General features: G+C 38.2%; 1 protein-coding gene across 4 annotated transcripts in view; it reads left to right on the forward strand.

Annotated features, from left to right (window-relative positions):
- LOC120525937 (F-actin-monooxygenase mical1-like) overlaps nt 1-24,304 on the forward strand; it is a 115,581-nt gene that overhangs the window by 58,969 nt on the left and 32,308 nt on the right. For 3 of the 4 annotated variants that reach the window (XM_039748643.1, XM_039748644.1, XM_039748645.1), the window contains 11 exons: nt 1,166-1,266; nt 3,004-3,261; nt 4,816-4,931; nt 5,073-5,199; nt 5,789-5,855; nt 6,375-6,522; nt 6,706-6,902; nt 10,621-10,727; nt 11,386-11,439; nt 12,023-12,209; nt 12,362-12,444. In XM_039748643.1, coding sequence (XP_039604577.1) covers nt 1,166-1,266; nt 3,004-3,261; nt 4,816-4,931; nt 5,073-5,199; nt 5,789-5,855; nt 6,375-6,522; nt 6,706-6,902; nt 10,621-10,727; nt 11,386-11,439; nt 12,023-12,209; nt 12,362-12,444 — 1,445 coding nt within the window. Of the gene's footprint in view, nt 1-1,165; nt 1,267-3,003; nt 3,262-4,815; nt 4,932-5,072; nt 5,200-5,788; nt 5,856-6,374; nt 6,523-6,705; nt 6,903-9,538; nt 9,571-10,620; nt 10,728-11,385; nt 11,440-12,022; nt 12,210-12,361; nt 12,445-24,304 lie in introns of those variants that run through there. The other variant, XM_039748647.1, reaches the window with a different exon arrangement.

A 24,304-nucleotide genomic window follows, 5' to 3' on the forward strand; every position in this document is an offset into this window, starting at 1 on the left:
AATGGGCTTTGCTTTTGTGACACAGGGATGTCAAATTACATTTAAAAGTATTACTATGTATTTGTGGTAAAACATAGATAACTAGCCCGTGTGGTCTTCGGGACAAAAAACAACCCGAAGACTCCTTATCAGTTTTACTATATTTGTGAACTTGGAGAGGCGTCGGCTAACTCTTAAGAATTACCCAGTGCAGAGGATATGGACCCACCTTGTTGGGCTACTGGAACTGGGAGCCGCATCTGACTAAATGTAAATTGCAATATAACATGTTTAAAATTCCTAATTTCACATATAGAGATTCAAACAAACTAATTTGTTTTGTAGTCTTTTCATAAAAATGTCTTTTTTAATTTTGTAATTTTTTTTTCTGTCTTGTCTTTTTTGTTCAGTTTTACTCAATGTTAGTTTGTATTACTTTTTAAAGAAATCACAATCTGTGTGTGGTCTTTGGGACAAAAAGCAACCTGAAGACTCCCTAGCAGTTTTACTATATTTGTGAAATTGGAGAGGTGTCCGCTAACTCTTAAGAATTACCAAGTACAGAGGACATGGACCCACCTGTGCTTGCTGCGGCACTGGCTTTCGTAAGAAGACAATGGTGATACCACATCTTAGCTGTATTGCTGGCATATGAGTTCTATTAATCTTTGGCTCAAAAAAATACCTCCAAATAGACAATGTTTTTAGTGAAAACTTCAAGCCTTGCCCTCCACTGCTGAGGTATTTCACTTGGATGTTGTTGAGCCATGGTGATTGCTTTGTTTCAATGCTGTGTCTTTTTATCTGTGTCATTAGAACAACGTCGATGTTGTGTGGTGACTTTTGCTCCACACATGTCATTTCGTACTTGGACGTGAGGTTCATGCCAGCGGCAAAAAATTTATAAAGTACATGCATGTACTATCTATTGGCTGTGGTTGAGCATGAGGAGAGCGGACTGCTCCATACACACACACACACACACACACACACAGAGGTCTTTCATTTATATATGTCTAATGCACCGTTTTGAAGTGAAAAGGCTTTCTTTGTCTTTTAAATACCAAATGACTAAATTATGACTTGCAAGAATTCCAGCTTGTAAAGTTTTAAAATTAATAAATATTAATCACTTTATTTCACTTAAGGTCTAATCTATTTGTTCTCGAATTCTTACTCTTTACAGGTATTGACCTGGAGAACATTGTGTACTATAAAGATGACACTCATTATTTTGTCATGACTGCCAAGAAGAAGAGCCTACTGAACAAAGGTGTTATTAAAAAGGTTTGTTGAAGATTCACTGTTACAAGCTCTAAGATGCTAGAATGTAATTTAAGGCAGGAACATTTTTGTTAAGAGTCTAACAAGCTTTTAATAGTGCATTTTTAAAAGTCTAAATTCCTGAACTTGGATTACTGCACAAAATCCTATTTTTATTTGAACGAAACCAATTAATTTATTTACCTTTTTCTTGTAGACTACAGAGTCTGTACATATTGTACAAGAAATATTGCAAAGGCATGGCAAAAAGTTTATCATATGCTAATTGCATTTTTTCTCATATCAGTTCCACAATGTTGCAGTCTCCTAAAGTTTAAGCACAGTATTAACCTTTAAAAGGCTTTTCAATCTAATTTCTGTTGTTTCAGTTGCTTTTATATTTATTAGTTTGTATTTTTTTTTTTACTTCTTCAGAACTTTGTGATTTCAGAATGCTATTAAGAGGTTTCTCATGATAACTCTACATAATCCACTACAACACTCAAGTCGTATATCCCGTGTGTCTTACCTTTCCCCCAAAAATAAGCAAAAAATCACTGTGAATGTGCCATAAGCATTAATTCTTTGCTAATTCATTGTGAGTGCTTTAATCCCTGGATGCACTGACTTGTGCGGATCCAAAAAGATTATTACTGACCAGCTGAAATTTTTCCGGAAGTGTTATGTTTTATACTGCAAAATCAAGCATTCAAGTGAAATGTAACTGCAAAGTAAGTCTTGTGTTATGAATCCCAAACGAACAATGGATGCTCGTCTTTTCAGAATACTTTTAGAAAGTCGTGGAATTTGTTTTCTTATTGTATTTACATTCCTATGCATACTGTGAGATGGGTTGGCTTTTGTAATTTTGTATTTATTTGAGCATACAGAGATGACAAACACTGCACTGTCAACTTATTTCTTTTCACATTGGAGAGTTTGGTTTTAGCAAAAAACATTTAATATTTAGGATGTGTTTTAAAATGGTCTGAATATTTTTCAATGCCATTGTTTCTGATTGTAATAAATAAAATCAGGCATTATAAGAACTGTGGCACAGTGATTGAAATGCTTGATTTATTTTGAGGTTAAAATATGACTGCAAAACCTAGCTGAATATATGACTATGAGTAAGCAGCTTTACTGTACTGATCTGCAAATTATATGAAGATTAAATCTATGTAATCAAGTTTTACCATTCATGTAAATTCTTTGCAATGGTATTTACCATTGAAGATATCAGTGAATATTATTAGAAACTGCCATCAAGAAAAAAAGCAGTCATACGTTTCAGAACTATACTTGTCTCATGGAACTGGGTTCATTTACTTTGTGCTTTCCGATTTGATCAGTGTTTTGAATCATTAATATGTAAGCAAATCAAATCATGATTTGATATGTGATATCATCTACTGTTAAATTCTGGTCGTACACTGTACTTGTAAAATTTTTACACTGTATTGAGGATTTGTTCTGATCTGTGTATTATATTGTATTGACCCCCCCTCTTGTTGACACCCACTGCACACCCAACCTACCTAGAAAGGGGTCTCTTTTTGAACTGCCTTTCCCAATTTTTTTTTCTCTACAAGGGTTTTTTTGGGAGTTTTTTCTTGTCGTCTTAGAGTCATGGCTGGGGGGCTGTCAAGAGGCAGGGCCTGTTAAAGCCTGTTGCAGCACTTCTTGTGTGATTTTGAATGTTGCTCAAACTCACTTTTAGCTCACCTTATGTTTTTTTTTTTTTTGTTTTTTTAACCCTAGAATCAAAGTGATACAGATGCTTTACTCTCAACTGCAAATGTAAATTTTGATGCCCTAAAGGTTTTTGCATATGAAGCCGCTCAATTCTCTACTAATCACCAGCTACCTGACTTAGAGTTCGCACTGAACAGTGCAAAGAAGCCTGATGTGGCAGTATTTGACTTTACTTGTATGTACCGTGCAGAAAATGCCTCTCTAGTGAAAGAGAAAAATGGGCATAGACTCCTGATTGGGCTGGTTGGAGACTGTCTTGTTGAGGTATGGTAGCAGCATGTTCATGACACCTTACTGTGCTCTTTGTCCACCACAGTTCTATGTTACATACTGTTGCTCAGTGCTTAATGTTTTTTCTTTCTTTTGTTTTTTTATAAAGAAAAATTAATATCTTGTACATTTTTATTTATGCTTTAACTGGCAGAATGTGGACTTAGCAGATTAAAGATAAAGAGTTTGCTTAGAATTGTTACTGTTTTGTGCATTGGTTCTGTAAAAAAAATTCACTTTCAAGCTACCAGCCATACAAAATTGGGATATATCCTCCTAATGGTATCTTACTGTGCCTACATGAACCTTTTGGAAAACTTTTCTTTTTGTCAGTAATATTTCTCCACCAACTTAATGGAGAGAAACAAATGAAGTGGCTCATAGGGAGCCACAATCCAACATTACTGGAGAATACTTAAAGAAGAAGATCGCATTACATCTTTTTAAAAGTGTCTTAAAATAGAAAACAAGGCCAAACAATAATAAGAAAAACTTAAAGTTATGGTAGACATTGTGATTTTGTGGATAAGGAGCTGAACTATGCAGTAAGCCACTGGGTTCGTCACTTCACATAAGTTGTTGCCTCACATACCAATACCTTTGCTGGAAGCCCTGGATACAGAGCAGGAAACGGTCTTGGACAGGGCCCCCCTAAAGCTAGTCACACACACACACACACCCCTAAACCAGTGTTTCTCAGCCACTTTTGGGCCGCAAACACATGAGACTTGTTAATGGTATAATCTTTCTCTCTCCCTACCCACCACAGATGGAATCGACAACACTGTGCAGTATTTTTTTATCTTGCTTAATTGTGCTTGCTTTTGTTTCTTCTTTATAATTGTGCTTGTTTCTGCATTGTAGTGAAGCAAGCACAATTAGAAATGGGAATTAAAAAAAATCACACAGTGTTGTTGATCCCATTGGGAGGGATTATACCCTGAAATTAAAAGAGCACAGTTCAGAAAACTAATACAGGGAGAGCACGCAGTAGCCAGCCTCTGGGTATGGTAATTGAACCCATGATGTTTAAACTGTAAAACTACATGCTGCATTACTTCAAACTTATACTAAGCAGCATCTATAAATCAACTCGTATCATCAAGTTCTTCAGCAAAGGTGTAATTTTCAGTAGAGTCAAACTTTTGATTGGAGTCTTACTCAAGCTTTGTGCATTTAAAAGTGTGTAAAAATGAGCTATCACTCAAGCAATTTCCTGCCTTTTACACACACCTATGATATGTATTACAAATGACTGATCATGGACAACTATACATCGTTGTAAAGGTGTGAAACTCCGCTATCCAATGGTAATGAGCCTTTCTATGTATGTAGATGGGATCTTTGATAAAAGCAGATTCACTCAGCTGTGAGCCACTGCTCACCTCTGCATATTTGTGTGCAAATTGCATATTAAATAATGAAAGGAGCAGAAAACATTGAAACTTAATTTGTAATTTAATCTATAATCCAAACCTATCATATTTTTCAAGATTGTATCTATAGAATGCAACAATATAAATTTTATGATGTTTATTTTCATTTTAGCCTTTTTGGCCACTGGGGACAGGGATAGCACGGGGATTCTTGGCAGCCTTTGATGCAGGATGGATGGTTCGTCGCTGGGGTCTTGGTGCATCTCCTCTGGAAGTCATTGCTGAAAGGTGTTTTAAAAAATTAAGCCAACAATTAATTTGTTTATAATAGTTCATCAATTTCCGTATCACTAGAAAAGGTCCCAAGTGGAAGAAAAATACATTTATTTCAGACTGTCTTTTTAACAGTTTCATTTGTCTTTTTTGTAGAGAAAGTATCTACCAATTACTTTCACAAACAACTCCAGAGAACACCCACAAAAACATCACTGAATATAGCATAAACCCCACCACAAGATATCCCAACATCAACTTGGATTCTATTAAAACCAAACAGGTATTCAAATATTTTTTCACTCATTAGTATTAACTAGCAGCCGCCATATGTTTTACCTTTGCCAGATACATGTACTATTTTAGGACATCCATTCATCAGTCCATTTACTAAAACTCTGTAGCCCAACATTTTAAAGACACTGAGCTAGAACTTGTTCTAGAATCATCAGCAAGAACCAGTCCTGGACAAATGTCCATCCTCACTGGGTAAATTCATGTACTCCTCCTCAGTCTCTCACACTGAGACAGTTTAATTTTTCATTTAACCTAACAAGCATGTCTTTGTAGTCAAAAAACAGTATCAGAAAAACTGTAAGACTGCAGCAGTAATCATTGTACCACCCGTGTGGGTCTCAAAAGTGAACACACCAATTTGCTCAAAGCAAAATGAAAAAGGCAAACTAAGGAGGTCAGATTAGGGAAAAAAAAGACTTTCAAAGGGTCACTTTCCATTTACTGGAGGAAATAGGAAATAAAATTAGTGTCAAGCGATTTAACTGAGTCATACAGTCAGAATAATGCTTGATTTTAGTTTATGATACCTGTATTTACTATTTTCTTTTTATAATTTTGCTTGCAAATTTTAAAAGGTCTCTCACCTGTATGTAGTGGAGGACCACAGGAAGGTGAAGAACAAGATCACTAACATTCCGAAAGGTGTGGTGAATTTAGTTTTGCTTTCCTTATATATGTTCAGCATTTTGCTTTTTTTATTTTGATTAGGACACCACTGCTGGTTTATAATCAGCCCATTGCTTTTTAAATGGCTTACTACTTTGACTGAAATATCTAAGGTTGCTTTAAGAAAAATAATATAATGTAGATTTTATACCCCACACTGTGCCACAGTTTCCGATTATAAGGAATGCATTTTTGATTTGTTGTAAAATTATAAAGACCCAATTTGAGCAATTTAAATTGTGTAAACATCAAATTTCAAGGCAAGTTATACTGCCATAGGAATCAATTTGGCAAGAGGTAAATCAGCTACTCATGAGCAGGTATAATTTGCTCAGGAAATTTTGTTTTACACAGTTTAAAATTACCGGCTGAGAGATTAATATTGTTTTCATTTTACATGTTGTGGGGATTAGAAACCATACATAGAGTAGTGTCCACCTTGGACAATTTGAATGAATTAATGGGTGAAAGTTTTACTTCTGCTCCTTTGGTCAGATTCAACAAATGGATATGAGGAGCTTCTGAAATGGTGTCAGCAACACACTACTGGTTACAAAAATGTGAAAGTGACAGACTTCACAAATTCCTGGAAAAGTGGATTGGCACTTTGTGCTCTTATTCATCATTTTAAACCCAAACTTATGTAAGTAGATGAAATCCCAAATAAAGTTAGAATTTGTGTAATGGCTTGGACCTTCAGATACCTTCAGTATCTGTCTCTGATCTTGGGGTATAAAATCCTATTTTGTACTTTTTAAATATTTAGTTTTCTTTTACTCAGTACTCTGTTTCTATTTTCAGATATTATTGCTTTCTTTTCTTTTAGTGACTTTGACAGTTTGGATGTGGGCGACGCTGCCAGAAATAATCAGACTGCATTTGATATTGCTGAACAAGAACTTGGGATCACCCCAATTATGTCAGGCAATGACATGGCCAGCCAGAACAATCCTGATAAACTAGCCATGGTTATGTACCTAACCCATTTTTTCCAAATCTTCCAGGAAACTGAATCTCCAACTGGTAGGTTTCATCAAACAGTGAGACATTTGATCCCATTTCACTGATGGTTTAGAATTTAAACATATAATTATCTCCCTATTTATTTATATTGAAGTAAACTGCATACTCTATTGTTAACCTCCTTAGTGTTACATTTTTTTCATGAAAAATGGTTGCATTTTTTGGTGTGAAAAATTAAATATTTATTAAGTCTGATCTTTCTACTGTAAAATGTTCAAAACACTAAAAGTACAAAGTCAGAAGTGTAGAAAGAGTAATAATGAATAATAATAATGAAAATACATTAGCATGTATTAGCAATGTGGTATATCTTAAAGTATTCAGCGTCATAGTTAAGACAACAGTTGTGTGATTCCTTGCGGATTTTCTTTCCAGACTGATCAGCTTATGAACAGCACACTGCACATGTGTAATTAACACAAGCATTGCTTTCGTATTATGAGGCTAGAAGACTTGTCTGCACTGTTGCCTGGGTAATGCACTAGCTTGTCGCTTATGCAAGACTTGCCTATATCCTTCGAGCAAAACTCGGCCCATTGCTGTTGACACATTTACTACCCAAGTAATCCTCGATTCTAATGCTTATGCGAGACATGTCTATACAGTTGCCCGAGTGATGCTCAGGACTCTTTTAGCACTGCTTTTACAGCCCGAGTAATGCTTGGGAGGTTAATATTGCAGTTATTTTAGAATTTATTTTTTTTTTGTTGGTTTAAATTGTGCAGATTGTTTATGAAACGTGGCTCTGAAAAATGCACAGTTACAGAGGGATTATGTAAATTTGTAAAAGCCAGCAGCTTTTATATTATTTATATTCATTTTGATAATGAAATCAAAGGCTGTGACTCTGCTCTCAGGCATAGTTATTGCATTCAGCAAGGTGTCTACTTATCACAAAGACCACACAAATGGGTATAATGAATACTATTTTTGTTTGTTGTGTTTTAATTATCATACATTCTATGATTAAGTTAATTTTTATTGAAACCCTAAGCATAGACAGTTTGGTGCCTTCTGCTCTGTAATTGTTAGGTATAATCAAACATGCTATATTTTCTGTATACATAAACATTTTCAATTGAACAGAATAGCATAATGGAAAAATAGCTTTGATTTGGTGTATTTTTATGCATATATACTTTATTCAGCAGAAGTGTGTCAAGAAAAATTACTTGGGCATCTGTTGTACCAATGGCAATATAGTATATGTGCATAATGCCTCATTTTGACTTCTTTTACCAAGTCAGAAGTTTTATTTCTTTTTACTTTTCCTTCTGGTGTGTGACTATATTTATTTATTTATTGAGCATCTGTAAAATGCTAATAAAGGTTTATGTATCTATCTAGTTTCAGAATAATACAATTTCGCACATTAGGTGGGCATACAAATTGATCAACTCCGATTTAAAGTAGCTTCCCTTAAAGCAACTTAAAGCATACTTAAATGCTTTGAATAAAATTTGGTGACGGTATAGAAATAAAAACGAAAAATAGAATAACGTTTTTTTTTTTTTTTTTGGTCGATGAAAATGCCATAGAGAGTGCTGTCAAGTGATTGCATGCAACTGATCGGGCTGTAGCTGTAGTTTGCAAAGGAAAAAGAAATGGCATGGCGAGTTGCATGGAAATTTAGATGTGAAATGGATGAAGAAACGTTAGGTGAAATGCAAGGAAGACGTGGTTATGAAGTGTCCTCCTTGTATACATGCAGTACTCCCTGTTCTGTCTGTTTATTCTTACTCCTTGTGAAGCAGTATAAAATACATACTAATTCAATCTGGATTGTATTGTTAAGAGTGCTTAGATACATATACTTCAAAGAATGGGGTTGGGAAGGGGCCCTTGGTGTTGAAATATATGCAGTATTGCAGATAACTGAGGTGCCCCCTTCAAGCTCAGACCATGATGTGCTGCTAAGCACTGGTTAACAAAGCACAAAAAGGCAAGTGCCAGTACAGTGTACCAGCTCACTTCAACCCCAATGTACAATGCAAACTAGGAGAATTGCCATGCCTTGGTCTGTTTAAACACTTGCACAGCTCAGTAAAAGGTCCCCACATGGACAGAACACAGAAGAGGTGGACGTTGTACATAGTTCACCATATTTCTTTTCATATATTTTTTTTCTGTACAATGTTTGTAATACTGAATTCATTGCATTGGCCATGTAACGTTACAGGCTGTAAACCTCTGTAAGTATTAAGTTAATGTAAACCAGAATTCAGTGTATATTGCTTTTGATTTAAACATCAACCTTTGTAACGGTATAAGATTACAGATCAGTGTTCTATTCAAATCTCACTGGAGCTACCATTTTTACAGTATGTACTATAGAGTGAAAATATATTTATACCCAATTCCCATTATTCCTACTAATTACTTGTTTGAATTCAAAATAGCTTCCTCAAAAATCATGTTTTACAAGCAAGAATTGATCTAGAGCAGAAGTGTTTTTGCTAATGGGAAATTGTATGTAGCATGTTCACTAGTAAAGAGCTCCAGTGAACTAATATTAGCCCCTGGGAAGAAGAAACAAAAAACAACAAATATTGTATACAGAAAAGTACTTTGTTACATAGTACTTCTCATAAACCTGATTAACCAACACCACTATAACAAAGGCCCTTTTGCCTTAGGAAATTTCCTGGACTGAAGCCAGCTGATACAGGTAATGACATAAAATTGGGGGATGGATTTTTCTATGTTCTAAAATGTTAAAGCATATAAGTGCAGAAATAGTCAGAAATGTGACATTCTATATTTCTGGTTATTTTATACCACTGTCTTCAGTTTGATCTACTTGCATAAATGTCAAAAACAGCAATTTTGACTTCACTGTTCCAAAATTTACTATATGAAGGGCATTGAGCCTTCCTGTTTTCTCTGAATATTTTACATATTGTTTTCACACAAGTTTAGCATTATATCCAGGAATGCCAAAAATTATTTTCATTTGAAATAGTAGCCTGTAGTTAGACAACCCTGATATCATGGTAGCCTAAAGGAAACTCTTTTTGGTGGTGGTGTAGGATATCAGTCAGTAACAATGCTAAACTTTACTTGCTCAACAGGTTCCTTCTGCAAACAGTTACACCCCTGACATACTAATGTACAAAAGAAAACCAAAATACAAATAATTTCATATATGTAATTAACTTAAGTAATTTAATCAGTAACTTTAACCTTTTGACCTAAAAACAAACCTTAAATGTTCAGTAAAGAAGAATAAATTGTACAGTCCCTTCATAGTTGTATATTATATCTTTATGTTCTGCCAAGTTCAATGGCTGGCTGATCAGATCTTCTAATGCACTCTGAATTGTATAGCAGACTTCCAATGTTGAAGATTTCAGATTAAACCCATAACATGACAGTTCAAAAAGAAGTTGTCCTGTTTTGGCTAGCAGTATATCATCTCATTGCAGAGATTATAATAACCACTCCCAAAAGCAGTGTGTATCTATAATTAACTGTGCTTGTAATCAAATCTTTTTGTATGTTTTTAAAGATTTAATTATTTAAAATTTTTGTTGAAGGTCACAATGGGGGAAGTCTTTTGAATAAAAGAAAGTCAAATAATTGGATTGTTGACCTGACTCTGTATTTATGTTAAGAGGCGGTACATAATAAATAGGATGATTGAACTGTGCTCTTTGTTGTACTGTAATCACACTGTAAAGGTCTTCATGTTGCTGCTATGATTGCCATTCCTTTGCAGAGATGATGGGTCCCTTATCACCTTCAAAATCTGCAAGTCTGTCAAGCACCAAATCTGCCTTACTCTTCTTGAGCAAGCTAAAGCATAACACTCTTCAGAAACAAAAGGTAGTGTAAATGGGAGGGACATTCAGTAGTCTCACTGCCTCAGGCAAAAAAAAGTAGAAGTATAAAATCAGATTACTTGTATGATCACTTTCAAGCAGTTATATACATCATATTTTTTTTCTACATGCGTACCATTTAAAAAAATAAAATAAAAAATAGATTAGCCAGAGATAATCATCCTTGTCTTCATTTCCAGTTTTTCATAAGTGTTTGAAGTACAAACACAATCAACGCATGTTGCATTTTTCCAAAAAAGGTGACCTTTGTTACATGCAAAGTAACATTTGCTTTGGATATATTTTTACCCCACTTAGCAAAGCACCTGAGAATATAAACAATATGCTATGTTGTGGTCAGTTGTTTGGAAACCAGATAGATTTGACAGTATGCTAAATAGAAATTGACTGAAGTTATAATAGCCATCTTTTTAATAAACCTCTGGGAAAGGTTTTATGTTGTATACTGCTGGTGTTGGGTGACAGGAAAGCATCTCATTATTTGAACTAGAACATTGTAGTAACCCCTCATAGCTTGTACATTGCAATATACGTTATTTAACATTAAGCCTTTTAGATTGGTATTGTTTTATTCATTGTCTTTATACTGTAACTACTTTTTGCCATTGTACTTTTTGAATTCATAACTGTTATTTTTGCAGCAACGACAAATGGAACAGGAGGAGAAAGAAAATGTGAAGGAAAAAGATACACGTGTGAGTTTTGCATATGTTTCAAAAAACATTACCTGTGGCCATGTTTTTTTAGAGTTGCTGCAAATACCTCCGAGGGCAAAAGTGGAAACCTAGTAAATGATAGCTAAAAGGATTTGACTATATTTGCACTAACTCTGGTGATCTTAGTTTCCAAAAGTTCCATTACTTCAGTTGTTAATATGATATCAAAGGGATGTGAAAGTGTTCCTTGAATACATATTCCCTTCATTATTTTGTGTTTAATATTAGTATCTTAATGCTGTACCTTGTAAATAATGCCCTGTGTTTTATTAATTTGACCCTTGGGTCAGTATTTCTTAAATGTCTATTTCTTTATTGGCTGTGCTTAAATTAAGTTTTTCTTATAAATGACAGTAAAATCACATATGGAAGATTTTTACTATAGAATATTTTTCTTAAACCAGAAGTCAAACATATTTAATGTGTACAGATATAAACAAAAAACTTCTAGGCCAAAAATAATTGATTTTTAGTTAGAGCTCAAAAATGTCATCATATTCACATGTTGAATTTAGAGATCACTCAAACTTTGTTTTTTTTATTACCTTATTTGGTTTTACAGGCTGACTTGACACTTCTTGCTTTAGAATCGCCTTCTATTTCTGACAAATGTTATTTCTGCGGAAAACAAGTTTATGTCTTAGAGAGAGTCAGTGCCGAAGGCAAGTTCTTCCACAGACGCTGCTTCAGATGCCACAAGTGTAGCAGCACCTTGCATTTCGGGAACTACACGTATGACAATGAAAGTGGTGAGTTTTAAGGTTTAGTTATTACAGTATGATGCTTTGGATTTCCTTCTCCTCTAAGAGGAGTTTCCCTGGCGTATTAGATTTACTGCATTCTAAACTCTGTTCAAGAAAGTCTGTTTTGTTCATACTAAAAAAATATTGTTTTCCAACAGGCCATTTTTTTTGCTTGTTTCATGATACTGTCACCCAATCTGAAAATATGAAAATGGATGAAGCAGAACTGGAAGAAAATCAGGTATCTTGTGTGCCTCAGAAGTATACAGGACAAAAAGTTCATTACAGTATATTTCCATTAGGGAAGAACTGCAAATGTAATACTGCTCCATATAGTACAGGTGCTGGTCATAAAATTAGAATATCATGACAAAGATGATTTATTTCAGTAAGTTCATTAAAAAAGTGAAACTTGTATATTAGATTCATTCATTACACACAGACTAATGTATTTCAAATGTTTATTTCTTTTAATTTTGATGATTATAACTGACAACTAATGAAAGTCCCAAATTCAGTATCTCGGAAAATTAGAATATCAATTAAGACCAATGCAGAAAAAGGATTTTTAGACATGTTGGCCAACTGAAAGGTGTGAACATGAAAAGCATGGGCATGTACAGCACTCAATATTTAGTTGGGGCTCCTTTGGCCTGGATTACTGCAGCAATGTGGCACTGCACAGGTGTTATGAGAGCCCATGTTGCTCTGATAGTGGCCTTCAGCTCTTCTGAATTGTTGGGTCTGGCATGTTGCATCTTCCTCTTCACAATACCCCACAGATTTTCTATGAGGTTAAGGTCATGCGAGTTTGCTGGCCAATCAAGAACAGGGATACCATGGTCCTTAAACCAGGTACTTGTAGCTTTGGCACTGTATGCAGGTGCCAGGTCCTGTTGGAAAATGAAATCTGCATCTCAATAAAGTTCGTCAGCAGCAGGAAGCATGAAGTGCTCTAAAACTTCCTGGTAGATGGCTGTGTTGACCTTGGACCTCAGAAAACGCAATGGACCAACACCAGCAGATGACATGGCACACCAAACCATCACTGACTGTGGAAACTTTACACTGGACCTCAAGCAACGTGGATTCTGTGCCTCTCCTCTCTTCCTACAGACTCTGTGACCTTTGATTTCCAAAGGAAATGCAAAATTTACTTTCATCAGAGAACATAACTTTGGACCACTCGGCAGCAGTCAGTCCTTTTTGTCTTTAGCCCAGGCGAGACGCTTCTGACGCTGTCTCTTGTTCAAGAGTGGCTTGACACAAGGAATGCGACAGCTGAAACCCATGTCTTGCATACGTCTGTGCGTGGTGATTCTTGAAGCACTGACTCCAGCTGCTGTCCACTCTTTATGATTCTCCCCCACAGTTTTGAATGGGTTTTGTTTCACAATTCTCTCCAGGATGTGGTTATCCCTATTGCTTGTACACTTTTTTTCTACGACATCTTGTCCTTCCTTCGCCTCTCTATTAGGGCTCTGTGAACAGCCAGCCTTTTTAGCAATAACCTTTTGTGTCTTGCCCTCCTTGTGCAAGGTGTCAATGGTCGTCTTTTGGACAACTGTCAAGTCAGCAGTCTTCCCCATGATTGTGTAGCCTACAGAACTAGACTGAGAGACCATTTAAAGGCTTTTGCATGTGTTTTGAGTTAATTAGTCGATTAGAGTGTGGCACCAGGTGTCTTCAATATTGAACCTTTTCACAATATTCTAATTTTCTGAGATACTGAATTTGATTCTTTCATTAGTTGTCAGTTATAATCATCAAAATTAAAAGAAATAAACATTTGAAATACATCAGTCTGTGTGTAATGAATGAATCTAATATACAAGTTTCACTTTTTGAATGGAATTACTGAAATAAATCATCTTTGTCATGATATTCTAATTTTATGACCAGCACCTGTATTATTAATGAGGTGAAATCAAGATTTTTTTTTTCCCTTACCTGTTCTTACCTATCCCTAGCTCATGGTGATGTATATGTGTTATAGTTGAACTGATGTGTACCTTTTTAAATAGTATTTACCTCTAAACTTTTCACATTTTATTGTGTTATAATAGAATCATTGTTTATTTAACTTGGATATTTTGCCATTTAATGTCAGTGAGTTTGTTACATTGACTATCAAAATGAAAACAAAATGATATGGTTCTTTGTAAATTAATTATAAAAACTGATTGCATAAGTATTCACTCCCCTCTAAATCTAATGAATGTTTGCCCTGAAATATACACTTTAACGTTCTTTCCTAAAGAAGCATCTTTTATGAGTAATAAATTTTACCTATGCAGTGGCTAGATGTTTACTGTAGACTCCCTACACTATCCTAAGTTCAAACAGCAAACATATTTTGAGAGGTTTCTACTATCATCTGAAGGAGTTCAGGCTTCAGTGTGGTGTTCTATCTGTATAGGTTTTTTCTTTTAAACTAGCTAGTCCTCCAGAGATCAATGTTCAGTTAACATTTAAGGCTAGCTTTTGGCTGGTTTCTTCCTTCCTGCTATATAGCAGGTCTTTCTTGCTAAGCCTTTGGATTGTGGTGTAGCATTAAACTGTTTTTGAATTGGGTTTTTTTTCCCTTTGATTTAATGTCAATTCCTTCATTTTTAATTGTTCCCTTCTGGGGTTTTGATGTATGGGAATTCATTTATTTAGTTAAAATAAGACTGTTTTAAGGGTCTTAAAAGTATTTCTTATCATGAAGTGATGCCATTTTGTTTTTCATTGATGCCATGATGCAGTGACTGATTGCTAGGGGGTATGGTCTGTAAGGTTACAACCAATTATGTCACTAGTATGTTAGCATAAAGGTCTTTGTTTCAGATCTCTTGTATTCCAAGATTCTGGATAACAAACAAATACTTTTACATTGTTTAGAAGAGTGAGTTCATGATTCAGGGGTTAAGAAATTAGCATTCTTTTTTTGACTACAATTTAGGAATACATATTGGGTTTTGGCATCTGGTTTTTTTATCTGTTTTTGGTTTTGACATCATGTTTCTTGACTATGATTTTGCTTGTCCATCTCATGGAGTCAGTTTAATAAAACCAGGTATGGAAAAAAGAGGCCCAAAATGTGAGTTTTGTGTGGAAAGTTGCATACGCACATTTATAAAAGAAAACTTGAGAACTTTGCTTTTACTTATTGCAGCTCAGACCCATAAGTATGCAACATTTCGAAGAAACTGGGAAATAATGACACCCTTGCTCAGGTAGAGAAATGCAACCAAACAAGTGAAACAATTCTCACACACATAATAATTCACATCACCGAGCCATTATTATAATGTGCATTGACACTGACAAACATAAAAAGCGATGAATATAATTTACAGATTATATTTTAGTTTCCTTTGCAGTGTGTATTTGCAATGAAGAACTTCTTTGTTTTTTTGTCCTTTTATATAGGCTAGATGCCTCTTCTAAGGAAACTTGCTGATAGGTCAGGAATATCTCAGCCAAGCTTCAGCTTTGTCATGCTTGCTGTGCACTACATTCAGTTTTCACATGGTGTGAGTGTACATACATAAAACATGTTTTTGCCGACATAAAAACTGCTAGCATGAAAAAGCATTAGCAGCATTGTCCAGTTTTCCTAACATGTTTGGAGCAGTTCAACCGGTACCTAGTCAGAATAAAGCTGATTTTGTTAACTGAAAGTCATTTGTGTTGCCAAGATGAGACTGACAAAAATGTTTCAACTCAGTGGCCTAGGTCAACCCATGATTCATTTGTTTTGAAGCAAAGTAGCTTTGGAAGATGACGATGATAGTATTGTTGCTGGCGTGTTGTTAATGTATCTGGCTGAATCCTCAGTTTTCCATATGGTATGTAATATTGTAACAGCAGTCATGTCATTACATTTGCAAGATGATAGTGGCTACTGTCACAAACACTGACACCTAATGCATTTCCCCAATCCCCAGAACACACAGGTGAGGTGCTATAATGACATACATGCTCTTGCACATTCAGTTGTGGAGCACAGCATAGAACTCCTCAAATACTGGTGGCAGTGTCTTGATGTTTAAAGTGGGAGGCTGCTCTGTCTGCAGCTTTGGGACTGCATATGTAAGAGGTTGATTAGCATTATCAATATATGGGTGTGTCAGGGTAGCAATTGGGCTGGGTTTGAGGTGCATTCATCTACACACATTTAATAGATGATAGTGCTTTAAGAAGGATTAATTGCATAGAAACATGCGTATGTCAGGTTTTACAATTCTAATTGTGTTTTTCTTTCGGCATAAGCATTTTCTTGTTTTTGGCATACTCTTACATTCACACTTGAAGCAACGGAAAACTTTTTAAATGAGAATCTTAGTCCTTTTATAAATTTCTTTTCCTGTTAAATATCAGCTAGGCATAACAAAAACATGCCTGTTTGTTTTCTGTATTCAGTTCATAGCCTTCCTTGAGTGAATGGTCTTATTTTAATGTTTTCTATTTCTATGTTTTCTTGCTCTGGTGCAGTCTTTGAAAGAAAAGACCGTAAACGTTCAATTTTTTTCTTTCCTGTATTTTGCTTGGGCGTTTTAAGGCAGGTAAGACCTGCTGCTTGTTGGGGGAAAATGTGAAATTCACTCTTGTTTAATGTGCAACTGTAAAGTTCTTGCTTACCTGAACTTCCTAGCAGCATAGTTGTAGCCATTATGGCTTGCTCTATGGGGTACTGTACTTTTTTGGGTGGTGTTTTAGCCTTTTCTGTGACTGGATGTGACTAGTCCATTTTAAGAAGTATGTAAATGTCTGCTAAAACTCAGTATAGATTTTGCTTATTTGTGATGTTTGAATGCTTATTAGATGTACAGTATATTTAAGAAGTTGTACAGAGTGCATCATTTCAGTGCATTTGACTGCCTAGATCTTCCAACTTAATTATTTGGATAATCATGGAATACAGTTTTGCTCAATTTGAAATTATGGTGAAATTTAACTGATGAAGCCATTCATTCACCTTTGGTTGTGGGATGGACCCAGCCAGTCAGACTATTGTGCCAATTCAGTTAGATAGGACAAGTAAACATCAGACCAGTAGTGGAAAGCATGGAAGACCTTACATTGTACTGTAGAATGCAATTTCCACAAATCACCAGTAGGTCTCAACATGATTTATACTGTTGTACAAGGTAGGGTACAAAAATCCATTACTCTTTAAACATATTGCTTATATACTGTATATACACACAATATATACAGGTAAAATTCTGTTACAACGAATATCTTTACAACGAAATTTTCATTACAACGAAGTATTTTTATAGTCCCGACAGTTTCCACATATAAAACGAGTCTATAGAAATCTCGTTACTATGAAGTACATTTAGAAGGTACTTTCATTACAACGAAGTGCACAAAAGACCTTGAAATGCCTGAATGAATCATCCACAGAGCAGTTAGTTCTGTGGCTGCAGCTCAGTTGTGCACAGTGATCCCCAAACGGAAACATTGTAAAAAAAAAAAAAAAATTCTTTCTTCGAACTTTGCTCATACTTTTTTTTTTTTGCTGTTTCTGTTTTCTGTGGTTTTCAGTGATATCTGTTTCTTATAGCTCGTCAACATTTGAAAAACATCCATTGGATTTTAACTTATTGTCACCCTCCTATAGAAATGGCAGACATGAAAAAATGGTAACGGTTTATAATAGAAGAAAAAAAACTTAAATTTTTTGCAGCTGTCAATTGTGGCAAAAAGAAAAAAGATGTTGCCAGTGAATTCGGAATTTCGCCATCGACACTGTCAACTTTCTTGAAAGACAGCAAAAAAATAAGAAAAATCTTGAGTTGTAAACGTATGTGAACTGCTGCATTTGAAGACATCAAAAAGCAGTTTTTATGTGGTTCAGTGATGCTTGTTCAAGAAACATTCATATTAATGTGGCACTCATTCAAGAAAATGTGAGGTTTGTAATCTGTCTTGGGACCTCCCCCAACTAGACCGCACGCCAAAGAGTGTTCCGAAGTGTGATCTCCGCATCTGTACTAGGCAATAGCAGGCTCACAGCTATGCTGTGTCTCTTTGCCAAAGTAAACAGAAAAAAATATCGATGGGTGATGCAAGGTTAGGAGCATGTAAATTGCAAATGCAGCTAACAGGATTACTTGGTCACTCACCTGGGGCCTCATGTATAACGCCGTGCGTAGAACTCGCACTATAACATGGCGTAAGCACAAAAGCCGAAATGTGCTTACGCACAGAAAAATCCAGATGCAGGAATCTGTGCGTACTCCAACTTCCACGTTCTTCCGCTACATAAATCCCGATCAGCGTGAAAACTAACGCCGTGCAGCGCATTATGTAACGCCCAAATCCTCCCAGAATTACGCCTATTTGAATATGCAAATCAATATAAATCGCCCTTAAGCGCAGCCTTCTGTGAAAAGACAATGGGAAAAGCACGGGGGGAAACATAAGAATTTCAGCAAATACCAAGTGGAGGCAAAGGAAAAACATACTATTTGTTCAAATAAGCCGTGGTATAATCAACAAAAGGAAGTTGATCGAGTGGCATAGCGTGTTGGAGAAACATGAAAGCTCACATCCACAAAATCGCACAGTGCGGAAATAAAAAAGAAGTCACATATCAAAGTCGCGTGGAAAGCCGAGTTGTAAGCCCACTGTCTGAGTGTCATATGAAAGCTTATTAGGGTACAGAGAAAAAAGCCACACGGTGGGGAAAAAGCACGAAATGTCCACTTCAATCTCGACATTTCCACTTTAATCATGTAGTTTATTTTGTCATTAAAGTAGAACATCATAAAATTCATCTTAAAATTGTTTAATTAACCAGTTTCTAAAATCACATCGTAATTAAAGTAGCACGTTAAATGCTTTGTTTTGTATTTGATTTTCTATGTGCTCTATGTGTGTGAATCACTACTTGTTTCTTAAACCGGCTCTCTTCCTCCAACTGGACACAGAATCCATTACATTCGTGATATTACAGCTCTCTGAATAACTAAAATACTGAGATGTATATGTGATGTCATTTTCATGATGATAGGAGTTAAAGCACGTTATTAAACATGTTTCACTTCGATAAAATAATTTATTGCAGCAGTACTCAGGGGGCTCTAAGCTTGTGGTGGCACTGGGCAGAGGAAGAATCGGTGGCTGGCTCCTTCACCCGCCAATGTCAGTAAAGTATCTTATGCACGGTGGATGGCCACGTATGTTGCAGACACTAGCCGCCCCGTGCTCATGACACAAGCATTTAACTTTTGCCGAAATTTTGTCGCTGTGTTGTTATTTTATCTTTCTGTTTTATATTCAATATATATTGGCGTATCCGTCACTGCAGTCAGTGCTTTTCTTTCCCCAAGTAACCGATCGCCATACAATCAGCTCTGTAATAGACGTTAAGCCATCTGTAAGCTTAGCGCCGATTCTTCAAAACGTTTAAAGAACATTGAAATATCTTCGTAGTACATGTTTAATTATTCTATCCTTAAAGACACTCCCAGTGAAGAATATAGATTATTTAAATGAAGTTAAAGTTTTATCTGTATAATTTAACAAACATATTTTGCTGCATTTCATCTTAAAAATGATATCGTCATCATATGTAAATACGCGCTTTATAAAGTGGCTCAGGTTGTGCGATATTATAACTATAGTGCAAGTTTACAGTGGGGTGATTGTACTTATAAGTACAAACAGTTCTACAAGGAGCACTTGATTGGCTGCATTTAAAGTTCTTGGGATGAAACTGTTTTGAACCGCGAGGTCCATACAGGAAAGGCTTTGAAACGTTTTGCCGTGGCAGAGACAGCGTGTGCTTAATGCCGTATACCGATAATTCTCTTTCCGATCAGCTGCTGCTGTGATTCACACTCAGATACAGTGATATAAATACTCCGAGTGGTGCAGTGAGAGAAATATGGAAAAAGATGATCCGCTGTGGCAACTCCTAACGGGAGGAGCTGAAAGAAGAAGAAGAAGAAGAAGTGAGTAACAACGCTAAAGCAGTTATGGCATTTGGAATACTATGGCTGTTCCTTGGACCATTATATTGTTACGAGTTAATTGCAATCAGATGTGTTACACAGAAACTAACCGCATATTGTTTATTAGTGTATTTATAAAGCCGCGTCATGAAAATAATGAGTAATCACACAAGAACAGTAGCACTGCTTTGACGCTGGGTGCCGCCAGTTTGCAAAACCGAGCGGAGAACTTGCGTACGACAAGACATGAGGTACCGTGGAAAAGTGCGTGGCTTTACGCCAAGTGTAGGTTTTATACATCGCGATTTGAACGTGGAAAAGTTCTTACGCAACATTTCTGTGCGTACGCACCGTTTATACATGAGGCCCCTGGTCATTACTCTGTCTGACTGCTGTGTCTGTATATAGCAGAGTGGCAGATCACGCTACAGTAAATAAGTGTGCCATTCATGTTTCAAGCTGAATAAAGCTGGTTTTGCTAAAGTACTGAGACTAAGCCTTGTGTTTTGGGGTGCAAAACAGGGACTTATAGCGCAACCTCAATCTTTTATGATTTGCTTCTGTGGTGCTTCACTGCACCACTGTGAGTCTCCTATTGCCCTGCCACAGCAATGGACAATCTTCCACAGATGCTGCAATTGCGCTTCAGGATGCACTTCAGCGTGTCGTTCCCGTTGGGTTTGGGGGTTCTCAAAAGAGTTCAGAAACCTCACAAAGAAGAAAAGGATGATTGATAACTGCTACCCACAACATGCTTCCACATTTAGATAATGTTCGCGTTGAATTCCTCCCACCCAATTGCACAACAGTGCTTCAGCTTTTGGATTTGGGCATCATTCACACCCTGAATGTGTATTATCGCAAGGAAATGCTGAGAAAATTTCTCGTCAGCATAACTTGAGGGCAGGAGGAGATTAAAATTAACGTGAAAGAAGCTATTGAAATGATTGCAACTGCCTGGATACAAGTTAAAGAAAGCACTATAGTAACAAACACAGAATCTCATTACAAGAAAATTTTCGTTACAACAAAATATTTTTTAGGTCCCTGGGAGTTTGTTGTAATGGAATTTTACCTGTATATCATTTATAAAATATCTTCACATAGCATACAGATGAACACCCAAACAGAAGGCCACCTTTGTCCAAACCAGCAGCCTTATATAACTTGTATAGTTATATGCCCTCCCCCAGGACATCCCATTTAGATCAGCATAAACTAACAATGGTTATTTAAAACCCAGAAAAGCTTGAGACATATTCAAATGTAAACAGAAGGGAAAAATAACAAATATGTAAGTTTAAATGATTATTTATATTTCCATAAACTAAATACTAAAGAAGATAATCATAAATTACCAAAAAAAAAATGATTTAACTTTTCCACAATTTATAAAATTAAGTGATATTCTCTTGGCTTTTTTTACTGCATGTTGCATGCTCCCTTAACCCAGAAGACCGCACACACTTCAGCGCTTCACATTCTGTCCGTCCATCCATCATCTTCCACTTATCCGGGGTTGGGTCGCGGGGGTAGCAGCTTAAGCAGAGAGGCCCAGACTTCCCTCTCCCTGGCCACTTCTTACAGCTCTTCGGGAGAATCCCAAGGCGTTCCCAGGCCAGCCGGGAGAAATAGTCCCTCCAGCGTGTCCTAGGTCTTCCCCGGTGCCTCCTCCCGGTTGGACGTGCCGGAACACCTCACCAGGGAGGCGTCCAGGAGGCATCCTGATCAGATGCCCGAGCCACCTCATCTGACTCCTCTCGATGTGGAGGAGCAGCGGCTCTACTCTGAGCCCCTCCCGGATGACTGAGCTTCTCACCCTATCTTTAAGGGAAAGCCCAGACACCCTGCGGAGGAAACTCATTTCAGCCGCTTGTATTCGTGATCTTGTTCTTTCGGTCACTACCCATAGCTCATGACCATAGGTGAGGGTAGGAGCGTAGATCGACTGGTAAATTGAGAGCTTTGCCTTACGGCTCAGCTCCTTTTTCACCACGACAGACCGATGCAGAGCCGCATCACTGCGGATGCCGCACCGATCCGCCTGTCATCTCACGTCCATTCTTCCCTCACTCGTGAACAAGACCCCGAGATACTTGAACTCCTCCACTTGGGGCAGGATCTCTCCCCCAACCCTGAGAGGGCACTCCACCCTTTTCGGCTGAGGACCATGGTCTCGGATTTGGAGGTGCTGATTCTCATCCCAGCCGCTTCACACTCAGCTGTGAACCGATCCAGAGAGCTGAAGATCACGGCCTGATGAAGCAAACAGGACAACATCATCTGCAAAAAGCAGTGACCCAATCCTGAGTCCACCAAACCGGACCCCTTCAACACCCTGGCTGCGCCTAGAAATTCTGTCCATAAAAGTTATGAACAGAATGGTGACAAAGGGCAGCCCTGGCGGAGTCCAACTCTCACTGGAAGCGGGCTCGACTTACTGCGGCAATGCGGACCAAGCTCTGACACTGGTTGTACAGGGACCGAACAGCTCTTATCAGGGGGTCCGGAACCCCATACTCCCGGAGCACCCCACAGGATTCCCGAGGGACCGGTCGAATGCCTTTTCCAAGTCCACAAAACACATGTAGACTGGTTGGGCAAACTCCCATGCACCCTCAGGACTCTGCTAAGGGTGAAGAGCTGGTCCACTGTTCCGACCAGGAAAACCACACTGTTCCTCCTGAATCCGAGGTTGACTATCCGACGGACCCTCCTCTCCAGAACCCCGAATAGACTTTTCCAGGAAGGCTGAGGAGTGTGATCCCTCTATAGTTGGAACACACCCTCCGGTCCCCCTTTTTAAAGGGGACCACCACCCCGTCTGCCAATCCAGAGGCACTGTCCCGATGTCCATGCGATGTTGCAGAGGCGTGTCAACCAAGACAGTCCTACAACATCCAGAGCCTTAAGGAACTCGGTATCTCATCCACCCCGGGCCCTGCCACCAAGGAGTTTTTGACCACCTCGGTGACTTCAGTCCCAGAGATGGGAGAGCCCACCTCAGAGTCCCCAGGCTCTGCTTCCTCATTGGAAGGCATGTTAGTGGGATTGAGGAGGTCTTGAAGTACTCCTCCCCACCGACCCTAGCGTCAGTGAGGTCAGCAGCGCACCATCCCCACCATATACGGTGTTGACACTGCACTGCTTCTCCCTCCTGAGGCGCGGACGGTGGACCAGAATCTCCTCAAGCCGTCCAAAGTGTTCTCCATGGCCTCTCCAAACTCCTCCCATGCCCGAGTTTTGCCTCAGCAACAACCAAGCAGCGTTCGCTTGGCCTGCCGGTACCTATCAGCTGCCTCCAGAGACCCACAGGACAAAAAGTCCTATAGGACTCCTTCTTCAGCTTGACGGCATCCCTCACCACCGGTGTCCACCAATGGGTTCGGGGATCGCCGCGACAGGCACCGACCACCAGCTCCGGTCAGCCGCCTCAACAATAGAGGCACGGAACATGGCCCATTCGGACTCGATGTCCCCCACCTCCCTCGGGACGTGGTTGAAGTTCTGCGAGGTGGGAGTTGAAGCTACTTCTGACAGGGGACTCTGCCAGCCGTTCTCAGCAGACCCTCACAACACGTTTGGGCCTACCAGGTCTGACCGGCATCTTCCCCCACCATCGAAGCCAACTCGCCACCAGGTGGTGATCAGTTGACAGCTCCACCCCTCTCTTCACCCGAATGTCCAAGAGATATGGCTGCAAGTCCGACGACACGACCACAAAGTCGATCATCGACCTGAGGCCTAGGGTGTCCTGGTGCCAAGTGCACATATGAACACCCTTATGCTTGAACATGGTGTTTGTTATGGACAATCCGTGGCGAGCACAGAAGTCCAATAACAAAACACCGCTCGGGTTCAGATCGGGGGGGCCATTCCTCCCAATCACGCCCTTCCAGGTCTCACTGTCATTGCCCACGTGAGCATTGAAGTCTCCCAGCAAAACGAGGGAATCCCAGAAGGTATGCCCTCTAGCACCCCCTCCAGAGACTCCAAAAAGGGTGGATACTCCAAACTGCTGTTCACCGCATACGCACAAACAACAGTCAGGACCCTTCAAACCCCCCCCCAACCCGAAGGCGAAGGGAGGCCACCCTCTTGTCCACCAGGGTAAACCCTAAAGCACAGGCTCCAAGTCGGGGGGGCAAT

This window comes from Polypterus senegalus, chromosome 3 (assembly GCF_016835505.1).
Source record: "Polypterus senegalus isolate Bchr_013 chromosome 3, ASM1683550v1, whole genome shotgun sequence".
NCBI classification, from domain to species: domain Eukaryota; kingdom Metazoa; phylum Chordata; class Cladistia; order Polypteriformes; family Polypteridae; genus Polypterus; species Polypterus senegalus.